General features: G+C 34.9%; 1 protein-coding gene across 6 annotated transcripts in view; it reads left to right on the top strand.

Moving 5' to 3' along the window:
* The window catches only part of LOC111509639 (electroneutral sodium bicarbonate exchanger 1-like), a 146756-nt gene extending 130859 nt beyond the window's left edge, over positions 1-15897 (top strand). For 4 of the 6 annotated variants that reach the window (XM_074183505.1, XM_074183507.1, XM_074183504.1 and 1 more), the window contains 5 exons: positions 3707-3847; positions 3910-4056; positions 10348-10627; positions 12439-12824; positions 15446-15897. In XM_074183505.1, the coding sequence (XP_074039606.1) occupies positions 3707-3847; positions 3910-4056; positions 10348-10627; positions 12439-12824; positions 15446-15781 (1290 nt within the window). In that variant the 3' untranslated portion in view covers positions 15782-15897. Of the gene's footprint in view, positions 1-3706; positions 3848-3909; positions 4057-10347; positions 10628-12438; positions 12825-15445 lie in introns of those variants that run through there. The other 2 variants (XM_074183508.1, XM_074183509.1) reach the window with 2 other exon arrangements.
* Positions 15898-21350: the final 5453 nt, after the last annotated feature.

Raw genomic sequence — 21350 nt, 5'->3', positions numbered from 1 at the left:
ATGTATATAAGATGCATAAAGTAGAGAAACACTGATAGTTTTGGTGGTTCCTAATGTGATATCGTAAATAAACACATTTTATGCGTTTACATTGAAAACGCTAGCTGAACTCTACGAGAGAGATTAAAATAATGCACTGCGGTATTGTACACCTTAAAAAGATCTACAGAAAAGTTCGCGAGAATATATGTCTATCATCTAGGGATAACCCGCGATAACCATTTGTCATCCCTCACTTTTTTCGAAGCGATTTTGAGCAATACAACATCGACCCTCATCAAATTCAGTACCTTGAATACATTATGCTTTTATTATAGTTCAATATTGTCGTTTACTTGTCGTGTTCTTTGAATGAAAACCCCCGAAGATTTGAAATGCAGGGACATAGAGGTTGCGGTGGTACCGTATGAAGGGCCAGCGGTGCATGCCTATGAATAGCGTGCTTATGCGTCAAAAGTCGCATTTCACTCTAAAACACTTAATGATTATAAATGATCGTACGCCTTTATCTGTATATATAGTAACAGCATTGCACCCGTGCGGAGCCGGGGTGGATCGCTAGTGAGATATGAAATAGAAACTGCATTGCAGAAAGTCTGCGAGAGTAACTAAATTTGTTTCAAAATATTTATATGAATATTTTGTACTATCATTCCAGTTACCGCGTTCGGGCCAATGCAACTTGAAAACCAACACGGGCACTACGACCTTTGATAATGTCCAACGCAGTACTAGATGAAACGTCAGGCATAAAAACCTGTGAATATGACTGAAGCACCTGTAAAATAACTTTGACACAATATATTTTGTTCGTGTTGTTTACAGAGTTATTGGCGAGTAATAGTAACATCATGAGTCATTTGAAGAATTTTATTTCTGTTAGTTTGAACTGAGTTTAAGGAATGAAAGATTTTGATTTGATCAGATTTGACTGTCGCCGTTGAATGCTGAACCAAAAACGTACTGGAGGAGGGAAAAATATTTCGAAAGCCCACAGATATAGAAAAAAATATTTTGAAACATATGAATATATAATGACTTCTTACCCATTAAATGGCAACTGACAAACACATCAAGGGATTTGAGTTAATGCTGTCATTAGATAGAACAGTTAGGAATTGAGAATCGGACTCATGTTGATATTGAAATTTGATGGAATTTTTTTTGATTTGTCAGAAGTGTTCCAAGTGATTTGTAATACAATATATTGCGCACTATTTCATTAATTCTCATCAAATCACACAGTTCAAATAGCATACTCCTATGACAGTTTCGTAATATTTCAAGGACACCAATGAGCACCTTGGACAGTATTGAGGTTATAACGTCGGGATGTTCTACAACAATGAATGGTGATGAAATTGAGATATCCTTCGAGTCCCTCTTGAGCATTTACAAAAAATATCCTGTGGAGAGATCGAAGACATCCTCCGGCTGAAGTGGGAATTGTTAATGCAGGATTTTCTACGAAGCTACAATTTCTCTGGATATTTGAGGGATCATCAAAAACTACTGCGGCACAAAGGAATGAAGTTGGGATATTTCAAGGAAACTGTGTGCTGTCTGAAATGATTTAAAAGACTCAACACCCTGTCCATAACAATTTATCATGAAGTAATGACTTACTCAACTTGAAGACAACCCATTTCCACTCGTGATTTTCGTCTATGTATACAAATCTTCCTTCAAGTGTTCCGTCTATCAAACTGCAGCTCATATCGTCGATCTTTCTTCTCTTCGACGCCTCAATGTTTAATTATAGAGATAACGTATCAATTATGCCCTCAATATTTAAGGAAGCAAATAGAAAAATCTCCCTTGATCGTGTAGGCATATTCAATGACCGTACCTGTGCTCACATTGGTCCCGTTGCAATATTCTGAAATCCAGATCAATTTCCCTAATATATCTGTTGATTAATTCATAAGGTCTTCATAAGGTCGCATGACACTGATCATGCGATTTCCGTTGAAAACCATTCAAAGTCCTGAAGCCTTGGTTGAGTCCTGTCCCATTTTTTCATGTTTCAGAATGGAGCTAGCCCTATTCAATATTTGTGTTTCCAATATGTATTTTAGTGCTCTGGGGATTATAAAAATTTTTGAAGTGAAAGTACCGGCAGTTTCTTAATCATCAGTGGATGAATATCAACTGGTCTGAACTTCCTATATGATTGAAATGAATTTAGATCCCATTTGGGAGCCTCTGGTATCAGTTTCAAGATTATTTATTGAGACCTACTGTCCCTCGGATATTATCTTGAAGGTCTCAATGCATGCTTGGATCTCTTCCATTGCCTTTTCATTGATTTCCCAGGGCTTCATTGTATCCAGTTGAAAAAATTATGCCATATACCTGATCCTTGCACTTTCTGAGGCTTTTCTCTTCTGTTGTCTCACACATGTAGATCCAGTAAGTATTCTTGAAAGGACCACCGAATCTCCCATTACTGTGTTCTCAGTTAGCTTATCACACTCAAATTGCCAATCGATGAATTCACACGAAGAGTCTCCACATTTTTTTATGCTTGTATTCTATTGAATACACACTAGAATGACAAAAAGAGTTATCTATATTCAAAAATCTGCTGCAAAGAGTGTAAATTGAGTACTCTGAGAGGTCACCTGATATCCCATAATACCTAATCTGGTACCATTCATTCTTCAGCCCGAGTCGCATAACACCGCTATAATAATCTCCTTTTTCAGTTTCCGCTTATGGAAAGAAAAGGTTACCACTGACTCATTTCAGCCACCAGTGCCGCAGTGGTTTCCTTATTTTCCTCTGGACACTTTTCTGGTTTTGTAAACAGTCAGTCCATCCTGCCTGAGGTATTTTCATCGCCCCCTAAAGAAGAGATGCTGACATATCCTAGAATTAAGCAGATTATTTTGACACATAAAACTGAAATCTCTGATGTAAAATGAATACAAAACAAGCACTGTTGTTAAACTTCAGAGCTGCAACAGTCGTCCCGACGTTTCACCAGACAAGTAGGCTTCTTCAGTAGATGGAGGAGAGTTCGTCTAAGTCTACTTCATGAACAAGTCTACTTCACCTCCTAAAGACCCCAAGTAAATTGATGAAAAGCGCGTCGATAAGAGTATTGCAGTTCTGGTATTTGAAAATAGTGCTTGTTTTGGATACATGAGTTTGATTGCGATGATTCCATCTCAGGTAAAGAAAATGAAATCTTCCTCTGTAAGCTAGGGGGTTCAGGAATAAGCCATATTTCAAGAAGCAGGATGGTTTTTGTGGTTTCTGGGTACACATTAACGAAATCTCTGATCTTCAAACCAGAAGTCTATCGTCGATCTATAGCAACTGTCAGAGAGTGTTAGTCGTTATGGATTTCTTTGATGACTTGGGTTCAAAATCGGTCATTGCAAAAGTCTTCAGAAAATGCATACACATAGGCAGTGATCGTGAACAAAATCATGAAAGCTCTTCACAGAAATAGTACTCAATGTTACACTAACAAGAGATAATACAGAGTACGATTAGAAGTAGATATTCAAGTAACTGAATTCGAATATTTTTCTATTATATTATTATATTACTTTCTATTTTGGAAGTGGTACTCGTAGAAACCATTAACATGCCCTCTTCGTATCATTCAAAATAAAAAAGTCAATATGACGAAATATGTTTCTATTTGTTGAACAAACATTCCTGAGATATCTAATATGTAATCATTGGTTTTCAGGCATTCGAAAATGTAATGGCTATAGGAAAGAAGTACCCCATCGGCATATCAGGCACTGATTGCCTGTGTTTTATCAACGACAATGTATCTACTACTTTCTCGAATACATTCGAAAACATCTCCCGTAGAACACAATGCCTTGTAAGTTCACAATCAACTCCATAATATGAAAGGATCAAATATATATTCCTTTTGTTTTGCAGGAACTCAATAGTACTTTCTCTGAAAGATGTCTTACATCAAAATCTACTTCAAATGTATTTCTCATGTCGATTCTGTTATTTTTCGGAACATTTATAATTTCCATCAAACTCAAAGATTTCAAGAATGCCTCATTTTTTTCTACAAAGGTAAGTGGAAAAACAATATCACGCATTTGTTTCTGAGTTTGCACACATATCACATGTAGTTTGATGAAATCAATTATAGAATATTAATCAATTATTAACTAGCTTGGTGATCCAGCAATTATTTTCAAGAAGGGTTATTTGCGTGACAGGATCAATTTAAACAAGTTTTTTTTTGTAAAAGTTTCAGATTTGATTGAAGTCTTTGTTTAAATGAATTACATGAACATTTATCTCACAAAACTTATAACTGTGACGAATCATGAATTCCTTATTGAATTACTCACCGAATAGGAGTATCTTCGTGTTGAAAATACAACTATTTGAAAAAATCAGGCATATTAGTTAAATAATAAAAATAAAATACCCCAAAATATCTCTCTACCTATAATACGGCTTAGGTGGTGTATGTCATTATTAATGACATTTCACTAAATAAATAAGATATTATTTATTAAAACAACGACAAAAATCAAATAAAAACGACATAAAAAATTAATTGGCGCTCCGGGGCGACTTCATTGATTCCAGTGGGGCATTTGCTTTCTCTGCTGCAGAAAAACCCGGAAAAACCTGCAGCACCACATCATCTGAAGATCTCGATCCAACAATGTCTCTCTCTTATAAAACAAAATGTAGGGTGTCTACAGAGCCTCCAATAAATTCAATGCATTGCCAGAACACTTCGTGACACGACTATCGTCAAAGTTAAACCAGTCCGTTTCGTCTTTGACCAAGGCGTAATAATGACCAAATTCAACGCCAGAACCTTGTCTTGTCTTGTTTGAAAATCATCAGTGTTATTATTAGATTGAATGGTGCCTCAGCTATACTTGTTTCTTTATAACAGTCAGTAAGTTTGGCGCATGTTTGACAATACGGTCGATCATCACCTGTTAAAAATTCCATTTTCAGATGATTTAACAATAAGCTTTGCACGGACTGGTTATTAGTCATATTAGGAAAAGCTAGATGAAGTTCCAGAAATTCACATAAGTTTTCGGTACTTCTTGAACATTTACCACAAAGTAAACAAGTGAGGAATTTTCCAGCAAAAGATTTACAAACACAAGACGAGATGGGCTGTACGAAATCATTCAGTCCAGAGCGGTCAGGAGTATTGATTTTGCTATTGTTTTGCTCACAAAGAGTATTCAACAAGAACCCCAAGAATTCGGAACAATCCTCTTGTTGTCCTAACGAGTATCTAGTAGACTTCAGAGACTCCAGGAAATCGGTTGGAGGGAAAGATGATACATTCTTAAGAAACTGCAGCTGCATGAACAGGTGTTTGAGTTTGATAAATAAGTAGGAAACATTCCCGTTCTCGTTCATCATTAAAACTTCGTTCTTGAAATTCTTCGTCATGAACAACACTTCTACTACTGATTCGTAAGGAAGAACATGTTTCACAGAATCTACATAAGAACAATTTCTCAAGTTGCGATCGATCCTTCCAAGTGAGGAAGGGTTTTATAGAGTGATCGATTCGGCTCTTCCTTCATGAAGCTCTTTCACTGAAAGGGAATCAGTTTTACGAGGACTACAACTCATATTTGGGGGGCAAGAATGACCTGAGTCCACTGACCGCACTGAAAAAGAAAGGGTGAACCAATCACTTGTGAATTAACTTTGATAGGAGACTGATAATATCCACATATCTAGGCTTGTTTCGAAGAGGTTACAGTTCCGTACTGAAATTAAGGCAATGCATGATCTCATCAAAATTATGTGAAGGAGGAATAGTTCCAAGTACTGAAGCAGCATTGCCACGTTGAATGGCAATACTAATTATTTGTATCAAAAAAGAGGTAGAACGGTGATCTTTCGTTGCTTGGCCTATTCTAAATAAATTGTAATGTACCGTATTGAGGTCATTGACATCCATTTTAGTGTTTATCGTGTTTGAGGGGATGTGTCACTTATCTGAACAGTCTTTTGGATAGATTTGGTCGAATATCTGGAATACTCAGATTCTTAAAGTCAAAAATGTGTCCATATTCTCTTCCATGTTCAACAAAGGGGTTTGGGGTTTTTGATATTTACTTTTATTCGATTTGACAAAGGTAACATGAATAAAAGAGAATTTCCTGAAAAGTCTACACAAATTTTGAATGATAACGACACCTATATGATATTACTACACAATTCGCTCAAAAAAATTCGAAACCAAAAAAAAACAAATAGATCAAAAAGCTGCATGAAAATAATTAATAACACAAAAACTGTACCGAATAACTCACGTATAACAACGGAATTTGTCCCAAATTGTATTTTTTATAAAATATGCAGAAGGAAGGTATACCTTCGAGACCTATTGTTATTTGTGTTGGTTCTCTCATCTTAGACTTTTGAAATTGATTAGTGAAATACTGATATACGGTTTCGAAAAGGATGATTTGTATTTGAAATTTTTTATTTCATCAATTGCTTTTGACGTGGTATAATTTTTTACTGGCATTCTCTTGATGAATATTATCCAAAGTAAGTAGGAAATAATTTCGAATTTTACCACTTTGCCCCTAGATCTTTCTATATAAGTTTTTGAATTCTGTATAGACTTGTATTACTTTTTTCATAATGGATTTCTCACAAACAGATTTTTGGGTTGGGAATGCGTAACTATTTGTCACTCATTTGTGCAGATCTGGTCATGGCAAAACTATAAAAGATTTGCTCGGGAAAGTTGTCATTTCCATTGCCATTTTTCAAAAGATATGTTGATGACATTATTAATTTCATTTCAAAAATTAAACAATCTGGGACAGCTTTCAGAGTTTTCATTCAAAACTGGCATGTATTATTCAAAACACAATTTTCATATTGAAATTATTATCATAAGGAATTTGAAAGTGAGAGCAATTGCCGTTTTCCTGAGTTCCATAACAAAAATATTCAAATAAACCAGCAGTACCTAGTGAAAAATAATTTCACAAGAGCCCTTGCCCGAAAAATAATTACAGAAAAAAGTTCATGTTCCCAAAATAGAAAAGTCTACACCAAATATCATAAACACTAAGAGGTATGCCGATGGCTTCAATACGGCTTATTTCAATTCATTGAGTGAAATGATCCCTGTTTTTAATTTGATATTTTTCTGTCATTTCTGTCATCAGTATCATAGATGAAGATATTCGTTTGTTTCATCTATTTCTGTGTGTTGTTATTGTTTCTTATTTTATTTTGTATCTAATATGCCTAATTATTCAAAAATAGTTATATTTTCAACACGATGGAATTTCATTTTGGTGAGTGTTATAATTAAGGAATCATGATTATTCGAAAAATATATAGGCTGATTCACGGTGGATGGCACATTAGAGGTTTCTGGTGAAACAGACAACGGATCACTTTGAAAATTCAATGGAGGGCATATTCGGACATTCTCTAGCCAACTAAAATATTTTCGACAATGCGGTGTTGCCGCTTCTATTAGAAAGCAGTAGCAACTTTGATTTTTCAAATAGAACACTCTGTATATAATATTATTTTTGGAATCTTCAATAATTGCACGACAACTTTCCTTGATATTTCCCTATACCTATCTGTTACCGTTTTCGAAATAAAAATTAATTTCAGTTTTTTTCTTCGAAAATCATGACTTCTAAAAATGCCGATATCTTTTAGTTAAGAAGTACTATGATATCGAAATTTGGTTTGGAGTTAGGTAATACTTGGACACTTCCCACACGTCAGCCTAATCTCCGTTACTTCAATACAGGGTGGTAAAAAAATATAGTTTTTTCGTTTGCTTGAAAAAGTTGCTGAAATTTGATCATTTTGAATGGAACACCCTGTATATTATTGAAAATTCGGAAAGCTGCTGAAATTTGCTTTCTTTCTATGTATATCATACCTATACCTAACTAGTCAAGTTTCGGACTTATGAACATTTATTTGTGAAAATGTCCCTTCAGAATGGTATTTCCATTCGGTATTTGGTAAGCAGGCCATGATTACTATTTGACAGTAGCGTTGTGACATTCTCCTAATAATATCGACATTTTCGTCACTTCAGAAGTTGCAAATACCTTCAAAACGATGGAACAAAACTATTCAAACGAAGTTCTTATGAATTTGTTTATTATTTTTGGACAGTGTGACAAAATTATCAGCAGAACATGTAGAAAGTTCAATGAAATGTATCCGAATCTACCGCCAATGAACCTCAAGAAATTTATACGAATTCAGAACAATTTCAATATGTTTGGATGAACGTTAAAAAAGCACCAAGAAACTTGAAATTGGAAATATTGATATGATTAATTATAAAAAAGTAAAACAATCATGTGGAATATTTCAAAATATGTTCGAATCGCTGGCCGTTCACTTCCAAGCACTTTAAAATGCGAGTGTTGACTGCTTTCGTGGTGGCAGATCTGATTTCATTGGGATCCAAATCTTCAAATGTTTGGGCAATCCTTTCTAACAATTCATCTCTCGAACGCACGGGTATTTTGTAAACTTTTTCTTTAAACATTCCCCACAAATAAAAATCTAATGGATTAAGATCGGGTGATCTCGCTGGCCAATTCCATGGTCCCAAGCGCCTCATCCACCGATCGTCAAATAGTCTATCCAGTTCTGCGCTCACTTCTCTTGTGCAATGGGCAGGAGCTCCGTCTAGTTGGTACCAACAGTTTCGATAATCTTCGAGTGGCAGATTATCCACGAAACTGTCTACAGTATTCTCCAAAATATTCAGGTAGCTTCTGGATGTTAATGACTCCTCGTATATCACGTACCTCAATTTGTTGTCCATCAACATGCAGAAGACATTAAAACTAAATTTTTCTTGAAATCCGGCTTCTTTTGTGACGTGAGGATTTTCACTGGACCAATAATGACGATTTTTTCTATTGAAAATCCCTTCTCTCGAAAATTTCGATTCATCAGTCCAAATAATTTTATTTAAAAAAAGTGGATCTTCTTGAATGCGTGTCAACAACATTTCACAAAATTCTACTCTCTGTTGAGGATCTTGAGGCTTCATTGCTTGAATTTTGGTGAATTTATAATCATGCATTTTATGTCTTCGCAAGATTCTTTGAACCGATGAATATTTTATACCCAAATCTTTTTCAGCACTTCTTATCGATGACTCGGGAAATGCGTGAAAATATGCTAAGACATTAATCTGGTTGTCTTCGAAAGTTACGGGTCGAGGCAAGTTTCTTGGTGCTTTCAAAGTTGATCCAAATGCATTGAAATTGTTCTGAATTCGTATAAATTTCTTGAGGTTCATTGGCGGTAGATTCGGATACATTTCATTGAACTTTCTAAATGTTCTGCTGATAATTTTGTCACACTGTCCAAAAATAATAAACAAATTCATAAGAACTTCGTTTGAATAGTTTTGTTCCATCGTTTTGAAGGTATTTGCAACTTCTGAAGTGACGAAAATGTCGATATTATTAGGAGAATGTCACAACGCTACTGTCAAATAGTAATCACGGCCTGCTTACCAAATACCGAATGGAAATACCATTCTGAAGGGACATTTTCACAAATAAATGTTCATAAGTCCGAAACTTGACTAGTTAGGTATAGGTATGATATACATAGAAAGAAAGCAAATTTCAGCAGCTTTCTGAATTTTCAATAATATACAGGGTTTTCCATTTGAAATAATCAAATTTCAGCAACTTTTTCAAGCAAACGAAAAAACTGTATTTTTTTACCACCCTGTATTGAAGTAACGGAGATTAGGCTGACGTTTGGTAAATGTCCAAGTGTCACCTAACTCCAAACCAAATTTCGATATCATAGTACTTCTTAACTAAAAGATATCGGCATTTTTAGAAGTCATGATTTTGGAAGAAAAAAATTGAAATTAATTTTTATTTCGAAAACGGTAACAGATAGGTATAGGGAAATATCAAGAAAAGTTGTCGGGCAATTGTTGGAGATTCCAAAAATAATATTATATACAGAGTGTTCTATTTGAAAAATCAAAGTTGCTACTGCTTTCTAATAGAAGCGGCAACACCGCATTATCGAAAATATTTTAGTTGGCTATAGAATGTCCGAATATGCCCTCCATCAAATTTTCAAAGTGATCCGTTGTCTGGTTCACTAGAAACGTCTAATGTGCCATCCACCGTGAATCAGCCTGAGTAAATATATAAACAAACCTACCACTTCTGTGGTAGATATGTGTATGAAAATTCATTGTTTCAGAGCCTTGAAGGAGAATTGAAAGTCGGATCGTTGACAAGGAACAATTGTTAAAAAAGTTGATGATGTTACCCAAGTAACCCTTCTTGTGAAACCAAATATCATATTTTTTTTCAGATTCGACTATTCATCAGTGACTTTTCTGTTTTGATAGCAATCCTTATCATGACAATTTTGGACTTCAATGTCAGTATACCGACCCCAAAACTGGAAGTTCCATATGAATTCAAGCCAACTTTACCGAATAGAGGCTGGATCGTTCCTCCTTTCAAAAAAAACCCTTACTATGCCATACCACTTGCAATTGCCCCAGCACTACTTGGGACGATCTTGATATTCATGGATCAGCAGATTACTGTTGTGATAGTGAACAGAAAAGAGTTCAAACTGAGGAAAGGTAATAATAGTTTCTTTGGTAAATATCACCATTTGATGTCACGTTAATATCTCGATCATTTTGGGAAATTATATAAAATAAAATTGAAGTTTCGTCGATATAGATAAATTTGAAATTTTCTCAAAATGTAAGAGAACTCCTGAGAACTGTCACCTCTCTTGCACACAACATGGCCGTGTAATACCCTAGAAGAAATTTCAGAATGTCAGCTTCAATCAGTATAGTAGCAATCAATTTCATTGAACCTTCGAAATTGAAAAGATGTGGGTCACTTCAAATTATACTCAAAATGCAATAATGTTGAATTAGGTATGAAATAAACGAGCAGTATTGTTGAGATTTCGTAGTAGGGAATTGAGCATTCACACACATTGTTTGATAATTTTCGTTCCCATGAAGGTAGGCAATAACCTGAAGTCAGCATTTCATCATTTAATACTGCACTTGTGGAAAAACTATATATACAAATTATAATTTCCTTCATGAACTGATGAATGAACCGCCTGATTGGAATGGAATATGAATCCTCACAGGTGAAAACCGGCTGAAGGTTCTTACTTTCAGGTCATCGAAAAATTTTTCGGCTACGAAGCAACCACTTCAAAAACAAAACCAAAAACCAAACGAAAATTTTGCAAAATTGGTCAGAATCAACAATTATGTTAACTGGAATAATAATGAAAGCGTCTTCAATAATTGTATTTCAAATGATGATACTTTTTATCAATCACCTCTCACTTTGTGATGGTGTTGTCTCGAAAATTTTTTGTTGCAATATTTTTTATTTTTATTTTTTTCAATGTGTATCTTGAAGAAAAATTTGGATAGTGACGAAATGTCAAAAGACTGATATGGGAAAGTACCTTTTATCACATCGAATGTTTCAATTGTCAATCAACAACATTGACATCATTTCATATGTCAAAACTCCTTTGACATCTGTCGAAGAAGTTGAGAAATGAATAATTAAAAAGGAATAACTGCAAATATCTTAGAATATTTTTGGTAATTTATGAATACGGAGGCAGATTTTGGCCTCCGAAACGTGAAGATGAGTATTGTATTATTTCTTAGCCTTTTTTTGATAGGCAAAACTGTTAAACACGACAAGTTACTGATAAATGGAACATTTTTTTTGTGAAGAATACTTTGATTTTACGTAGTAACTTATCGGGGTAAACTGAAAAGTTTGCCCTTCTACACTTGTATAAGTTCTCCATTATGATTTTTATATTCTTTCAGATTGTGGAAAGTAATAAATACCCAAAAAGAGGTCGATGGAAAACTGATTTTCCTCTACAAAAAATGACTTTCGTTGAGTATCTAATGTGTCTGATGGTTTTCAAAATAGTAATATTATCAACACAAAAAACTGTTTTTCGAGCCCTGAAGAAAAATCAATTTGAATTTGAAACGTCGGCAAGGATACAATTGTTTTTTTAAGAAAAAATTGATCCTGTTACCCAATCAACCCCTTTTTCAGAAAAAAATATTGGATCACTGAACTAGTTAACTGGATATTTTGTACTTCGATGATTTTTGATAGGGCGCTCTGTTTCGAAGATACGGGGTGACAAATAATTTCGACAATAACAATTTTGGTAATTTAAAAACTATTAACGTAAGCGAAATAAAAGTATAGCGTATTACACTGGACCTACCAAGAAACAAAAAATCTAATCATTCAGTTGGTACTTGTTAACAATATTCCGATTACTACAAACTACTGAGAGTATGTTCATCCATTTCATGATATTTGAAAAATTATAACACGATATAAAACATATTCATGATAGTTCATTTTGTTTTAGGTTGTGGATACCATTTGGACCTTTTTGTTCTATCAATACTAATAGAAATATGTTCCATCTTTGGTCTTCCTTGGTTTGTTGCCGCTACCGTGCTGTCAATAACTCATGTGCATTCGTTGAAACAAGAGTCCGAGTGTACCGCCCCAGGAGATAAACCAAAATTTTTGGGAGTTAGAGAACAAAGAGTCACGCATATTATGATCTTTTTCACAATCGGTTTGTCGGTGTTTCTGACACCGGTATTAGGACACATACCATTGCCAGTATTATTTGGGGTCTTTTTATATATGGGAATATCATCTTTGAAAGGACTGGAATTTTTTGATAGGATTTTGATTATGTTTATGTCGAATAAATATCAACCGGATTATATGTTTCTCAGAAAGGTAAGGTTTATACCACAAAAGAGGTAAAGGTAAGAGGGGTAAAAATGAAAGCAAAATCAAAAGTTGCCGATGGGAACGTCATAAATGATGTCCAATGAATTCTGCAAAAATAATTCAACAAAAACCAATTTCGTAAATCCAGTTAAAACCAATTCAACAATTTGAATAAAATGTTTTGATGAGTTCTATGTAGTTTGTCAGCTATAATAATTGCATGTTTTTTAATATGTTCGTTCCAATCTAGTTTATCTTGGTTGGTTGCATACAAGTATCTTGATATTTGTGTTTTGTGAAATGTAGTTTTTCGATGACAGTTCTGAGAGTATACTCGGACATTCCACATAATATTCGAGGCCATTGCGGATAATCAAATGGCTCGATGAAAACTGTAAAAAATATTTTTGAGCTATTCACTCAGTTATTGACAGAATGTTCGAGCCACATTATGTTTACTGAATTCGGCCATTCCAGACGAATTTCTCTCTTGTGAGTTCCTCATATCATATATTTTTGTTATTTTTGGAAGGGAGCGTGTCATGAAATGATGATAATACGTCCCACAACTTCAGTTTTGTTGGTTTTTTGGGACTATTTTCTTTTTCAAACCGTTCAAGTCATTCATTTCAGGATTTGAATTTTTCGACAAACAATGCGATGAAATAATGATCACAATGTTCGATAACCCGTTGAAATTATTTCTTCAGCAACGTTTATGTGTAAGTCTAGATGATACAAGAAGGCAGTTCCAATATGAGGTCATTCATCATAAAGTTTAATTTATATCATATTCGTTTACATCATATTATGGTTCATATACTTGCACAATGGGGCATACGCCTGTCAAAAAACAAATATTCCTCTGGCCAATAACATGTCAAATTTTGAATTATTCCGACAGACACTTCTGCATGTTTATAAATGTTATATGTTATAAATAGGAAAGTCCGTTGACACCCATTCATTTCTGTTTCTCCGTAGTAGTAAGAGCTAGGAAGGGGTTGAACAGGCGCGTTCACATATGAAAATAATTTTTCATCACTCTTTTTTCGTACTGTAACATTTTCGAAGGCTGACATTTTTGGTAGGTTCATTCCATGTTGTAAATGTGCAGTAAGACAAGATTTTCAAATATTCCTCTTCTGGGGCTGAAAAGGGCGCGTTTATATATGAAATTCACCTTTTCATCACTGTTTCTACGTACCGCTATATTTTTGGAGGCTGAAATTTTGTATGTTCGTTCGTTTTATGTAATAGGTTTGCAAAAAAAAATCGGGGCGCCTACCATGGTGGAAAAATGCGCGTATATAATACAAAATATTATATTTCCATCAATTTTTCTCCATGGCCTTAATTTTCGGATTTGTGAATTTATATATAGTATCACCATTATACACGTGCGGAGCCAGGGCAGTTCGTTAGTACTCGCACACTCGTCCAACCCATTCGAAGAATTCCTTTGTAGCACGGCTGAATACAATTTAATCTAACGTAGATTAGATTGAATTCAAAAACTGTATCAAGAGGAAGTACAACAAACTAGGAAGAGAAATATTTTGAGTTGAATTCAGACTATTTATCTACTCTAATTGATGACTGGGTTGAATTATATTTGCTGCACTGACGAGTACTACCCCGATATCGGCTAATGTGTTCTATTGTATTTTTGTACCTCACCAGTACAAAAATACTGTCTCTCGACGCGCGTTTTGTGAACCAAGGTAGCATCATCAGGAAATGAAAGAGAGTTCAACTTCTAAGAACAATACTAATGATTTATACCTATCAATACGATTCATCCCCTCACATAATAATTATCATAACGTACATCATTATGTGAGATGCTGAATGATGTTCTTTGATACACGACTGACATCTATTCCTCATCTATTTTCTGACTGTGTTTACGTTAGAAGGCGGGAAGAAGGCTGTCAGGTGTAGGAACTTTACCACCGTTTATAGAACTCATTCATCATTTTTTTATTTCTAAACTTTCGAAGGCATCTACAAATTTCTTGTCATGCACCAGTCAACCATTCCTCACTTATTCTGTGGCCTCTCTCTATGTCTTGTTGAACAACACTGGACTTCTTCAGTGTATGAAACCAAATAAGTGAAACATGTTCCTTGTAGCGAGCTATCGTAGCTTATTTAATGACTATTTCCTTTCTTCGTCGTCTTCTTCGTCGGGTCGCTCAACACTTATTGAAGTGTAAGAGCAGTTTTGAAAACCTTTTTCGTATTTCACTTTCACTTCTCTTGTGCGATTTCCACTTCATCTACACTGGATTTATACACAATATTTTTAGGTTTCATTGTCCCGGATGAATCATTACAATTCACAAAAGATGGTAAAAGTGTGGCAGAATTTCTGATCCAAAACTGACAATTCACTGAAAATATTGGTCAAAATAATGAATCATTATCACGGAACTATATCAACATAACCAACCTATACAATATTATATTTGATTCAATCGATTTCATTTTTCGTTTTGAAATTTTCATGGATATTTTGAAAATCATTCACATTCACCACATTCTTTGAATTGTAATGCTTCAATCAATTGATAAAATCTAGGTTTCAACTAACACCCGGTAATAACAACAACATATTTTTTCAGGTGCCACTCAAGAGGGTCCACCTTTTTACCATAATTCAACTCGCCTGTTTGATTTCTCTGTGGGTGGTACAATCATTCAGTCAAATATCAATTCTGTTTCCGGTCATGTTGGTGGTGATGATCGTCATCAGAAAATTCCTCGACTGTATTTTCACCAGACAGGAACTACAAATATTGGACGATCTCATGCCAGAAAGATCAAATAAGAGGAGATTGGCAAACGATAATCTTCCGATTGGATTCTGTGCAAGATTTTCCAGGCTGATTTTGGGTCCAAAATTAGTTATTGAAAAAAATGACACTTGCAAGCGGATATTGAAGGAACCGCGTAGTTGAAGGGTTTAACAAATACACGGTCAAACACTCCTTCCCACAATGATCGTTAATGACAATTGTACTTAATAACATTAAAACTATGGGCACAATCCTAAAATAATATTTATACTTACAAATTCATCTCTCTTTCTTCGTACTGTTGAGTCGTAGAAAGGTAAAATTTGGCATATAGGTGCTTTTTAGGTCTCAGATACGCACTGAGAAAGAATTTTCAAAAAATCCAACTGAAGAGCCTCCGTCGGGCTAAAAAGGCCACGTTTTCTTATGAAAATTAATTTTCATTACTGTTTCTCTGTACCGCTATATATTCGTAGGCTGAAATTTTGTATGAAGGTTCATTTCATATTCTAGATGTGTAATGAGAGGAAATTTTTGAATATTCCAACTAGGGCTTCCATCCTGGGGATGAAGGAGGCGCGTTTATATATGGAAATTATCTTTTTTTCACTGTTTCTCCGTTCTGTTTCAGAAGCTGAAATTTTGAATGAGATTCGCTTTATGTAGTAGATGTGCAATAAAGAAAAAATTTCAAATATTTCGATTGAAGCGCCACCACTGGAGAAGAAAAGGGGCGCGTTTACATATGAAAATTAGCTTCCCATCACTGTTTTCCCGTACCGCTATATGTTTTGAGGCTGAAGTTTTGTATGTAGGTTCTTTTTATATTGTAGATTTGCAATAAGAAAGAATTTTTAAATATTGTAACTGGGGCAACAGCTTTGGGGAAAAAGACGCGTCCATAAAACTAAATAACCTTTCCATTATTGTTTCTTCATGCCCTTGAATTTCCGTTGGATGAATTCATTTTAAGTATCAGCATTGCATACTGAAACTACGTGATTATATAATTCTCAGTATTTGGGAATTTCACTCCACAGAAAATATCGATAGCGAAACGTTTCTTTTATGTAATCGTTTCAAACTCTTGTCCATAAGAGTCACAAAAAAAATTATAACTTGGTCACAATTTTTCATTTCAATCACTAATTTTTTTTTGGAAAAGAATATTAATACAACAAATCGACGACTTGATTGATTTTGATTGGTTTGATTCGTGAACGATTATATGGTTGTCCCACAAAATCACTTGGTGGATCTGATAGTAAAAAATAAATTTTCGAAAAAAAAAGTACCCTTATATTATTATTGTCATTTCGAATGAATAGTGAACATTATTATAACATTGCTCGATTTCATTTGAAATAAATTTGAAATAGTTTTCCATCATAACTATATTTCTGAAATGTATTGTAATTTCAGTGATACTATTGAAAATTTCAACTTAGCGAAAAAAAATCAAATAATCAATCATTGTCATTCCAATCTCTGTCATCTTCCGACTCATTTTCGCATTTATCTTCAGATACCCTCATCAGAATCTACAATACAAGTAAGTATTCCGTATAATTGAGTAAATAAGATGAAACGTAAGTGATATACTTAATATTCATCTGATGTTTCTTTGAAGGTAGAAGGAGATTGTGATCATGTAGGTACATTTTGCATACATTGCATGATGAGAATTTTTGTTTTTCAAGAGTTTTGGTTGAAAAATTAATTTCATAAAATTCTCTAAAATAAGAATTCTTTGAAATTTGTTAATTCACAGTTGGAAAGAAAGGTAAACCTTCACATGGTTAGGAATCATACATGTATCAAAATGGTTGATTGCGCTTCCTATCCATCATCCGTTAGCCAAAATAGGCCTGACATTGTTTTCAAGGGCTGCAAATAGTATACCAGGGTTATGCTGGAAATCCAAAAACTTTTTGGGTAACTGAATTCTTATTGACCCGTCCGGCCTACAAAATGCGGTGAAATCCAAGGTGAATATTGTTATTTCTTCCCTGAAGGTACAAATAATCGCATTTAAAACATATATAGCAAGAGCTGCACATGAAACTGACTCTGCAATATAACAAAAGAAAAAAATTATTGTTCCCAATGCTCGGATAGGTTGCCAATAATTTAATGTACTGTCGTACAGCTTGAACGTGCTTGTAATTTTCATCTCTTCGACGTTTTTGGCTTCTGCTTTGAAGTAATTTCGAAGAACAACTTGGAACTGAAATTACATGATTCGAGAACGGGGTCGTAATCTCCCTGATCCCCAAGTCTCGTCACTGGCTGTGTTATCGTTTTGTTCAGCTCCAAGTGAACACTGATCACTGTTCGGATGACTGCCCAGCATGTCTTCACAATGACATGTTCCTCCGTGACGAGGGGACACCTCTTCAGAGACCTATAGATTCTGGGGCTAGCTTCGCAGCAAAAGTTTTACCTTCATTGGAAAGTACATGATTTCGGCGCCAAAAGGGTTGTTTAACAATTAATTGAACGTCTCGTCATCGAATAACGTAAATCATGCATATATTTTTTCAGTTCCTAGGCCTTCAACATGAGTAGAATGCTAAGACCGCATGAGGAACTCTCCTCACCAATTGACCTCGACCTTGAATGGCGCCATATGACCTAGAGGTACATGTCAGACGATAGGACCTCGTCATGGGTGTTGACCTTGAGATTTTGGTCTACCCCCAGTTGGTGACTTTGAAGTCTAACCTCGAAAGATACCTCACCACCTTGATCTATACACGTTCAATTTGTCATCGGACATGGGGTTTGACCTTGAGATTCAACATTGCTCGATACGTGACTTCTATGTTTGACCTTGCAAAAAACATGCGGTTCAACCTTGAGATTCAACCTTTCTCGATACGTGACCTCGATATTCGACATTGATTGATATCACGTCATATGATTTCGACCTTATCCATCATGTCCTCGACACATGACCTTATACTTGTGCTTTGATTGACCTCGAGAATTCAGACTACTCCTGGTACGTAGACTTGAGGTTCGACCTTGGAGTGTGTCCCACGACTTCAAAATATGTACATGTCAAATGACCTTGAACATGTAGTTTAAGATTCGACTCCGTCATTTTCATCTAGTCGGAGTGAAGGGGTGAAGGAATGTACTTTTATTAGGAGTGTGGTGTGAATGTTTCACTCAGTTCACATTCTCCTCATAATCTTGCGGTTATATAATTTCAAACAAAATGTATATGTGCAGTGACTGTAGGAAAAGTTTCACACGTAATGACAACCTGCGTCGTCATCAGCGCGAGTCCTGTACATTGATGAATTTTAGAGGACCATCAACTGAGAATGATCGAGAAGCACCAACCTCGAAGATGCTTAGGTTGAATTTCCCAACATCTCCACCAATGCAGACTTGCCAGTGCTGCAATTTGACAATTTCAAGTGATCAGCTGAATGTACAGCAGCATCATCATTCCATTAGTAATCTCAATATCAAATTGCCCGATTTCATTCCAATTATTTTCCGTAATCTCAGCGGGTATGGCTGTCACGTATTCATAAAAGAGTTATGTACTAATGAAAAAAAAGTTGATGTCATCGCTCAAACTGAAGAGAAATATGTTTCTTTCACGAAACACCTATTCATGAAAAATATATTGTATCGAAATGGGCAAATTAAAAAAAATATTTGAAATTGAGATATGTGGATAGTTTCAAATTTTTGGCTGCATCTCTACAAGAGTTGGGCGATAATTAGGATGAAAAGTATTTTGTTGTGACCAGAAAATATTTTCCAGAAGATTATAAATTTCAGCTAATGAGACAGAAAGGTATTTTTCCGTATAACTTCATCGATTGTTTGGATAAATTGAGTTATTCAAGTATACCATCGAAGGTGGAGTTTTATGATAAACTGAATGAAAAGAATATTTCTGACGTGGATTATGATAGAGTGAAACAGGTATGGGACATGTTCGATTGTCGTTATTTAGGTGAATATTCCGACATTTACTTGAAATCTGATGTTCTGTTGTTGTGTGATATTTTTGAAAATTTCAGAAATATGAGTTTGGACACATCTAAATTGAATGCTACACATTATTTCACATCTCCAGGTATATCTTGGGATGCTATGTTAAAGTTTACAGGTGTCGAGTGAGAATTACTAACTGATATCGGTTATTTTTTCCAAAATTGTATACGTGGTGGAGTTAGCCAATGTTCGGAAAGGAAGCATATTGCAAATAATCAATTTCTTCCAAATTATAATCTCGACGAACCTTCATCATTCATCATGTACTTGGATGCAACCAATCTGTATGGCCATAGTATGTGTCAATCGCTACCTGTTGGTGGATTAACTTGGTTGACCACCGATGAAATAACTCAACTAGAAATAAATAGCGTCCCGGATGATGGCCCTCAAGGATACATTCTTGAAGTAGATGTGCACTATCCTACAGAATTGCACGATTTACATTCAGATCTACTATTTTGGTGTAAAATATTACACCACCTGGTTCGAAGTCTAAAATTCTCAAACTAATACCAAATTTGAATGATGAAAAAAAATATATTGTTTACCATAGAAATTTCATACAGGCGGTTCGTAATGGTTTGAAGATGATGAGAACTCATAGAATTCTCAGATTCAATCAATCACCAAGGTTGAAAAAATATATCGACTTGAATACGACTCTGAGAAATAATGCTGAAAATAAGTTTGAGAACAACTATTTCAAACTGAACGTGAATTCCATATATGGTAAAACAATGGAGAATGTTGACAATAGAAGAGACATTCGGCTTGTTACACATTGGGAATCTATCAGAAGAAGTATGGGTGCCAACGCTCTTATAGCTCGTCCCAATTTCAAAACACTATTCATATTTTCGGAAGACTTCGTCGCTCTTCATATGGGTAGAGTTAGGGTTTGCTACAATAAACCGTTGTACCTACGACTTTTTCTATGACGTCATCAAAAAGCATTACGGATCCCAAGCTTCTCTCCTCTATACCGATACGGATTCTTTGATATTGAAAATAATGACTGATAACTTCTATGATTACATGACTGAGAACATTGATGAATTCGACACTTGCAATTATTTGATGGATTCAATGTGCCAGTAAAAAAATCGATGCTAGGAAAGATGAAGGATGAACTCCCGAATGATATCATCATTTGTTTTCACGGCACAGGTGCCAAAGCTTATCATATTCAAAGTGTATTAGATGAAATGAAGAAGGCAAAAGGTATAAAAAAATCTGTTATAAGAAATCAAATATCAGTTGACGATTACATAAGAATTGTTGGAAGAGGTGGTACAATATTGCGAAAGATGAATATATTTCGAAGTGATTTACATGACGTATATACTTTGATGTGCAATAAAGTTACTCTATCATATAATACCACCAAGACATTACCTTGGGGGCATAACGACATCGAGTTTCATCAAACGAGCCCCAATCAAAATTTCAGAATTCTTTTGGAAGTGTTGAAAGATGAATGCAATGTCGATAATGGAAGATAAGATCTCCTCATCGAATTATTGAGAGAGCAATTGACTAATTGAGTAATGAAATTATGTTCCAATTTTTTTTAATGTTCAACAAAAATTGAAAAATTCATACCAATTGAATATTGTTATCAAATGTTACCGTTCTCATAATATCACATTCATCGATGAGAAGATTGTGTTCAAGAGAAATGGTAAAACTATTGCCACTTATCAGGGCA

Source organism: Leptinotarsa decemlineata, unplaced genomic scaffold (assembly GCF_025532065.1).
Source record: "Leptinotarsa decemlineata unplaced genomic scaffold, Ldec_3_MD MMD2_tig00026340_RagTag_RagTag, whole genome shotgun sequence".
NCBI lineage: Eukaryota > Metazoa > Arthropoda > Insecta > Coleoptera > Chrysomelidae > Leptinotarsa > Leptinotarsa decemlineata.
Note: the sequence above shows the minus strand (reverse complement) of the source record. Positions and strands in the feature narration are given on the sequence as shown.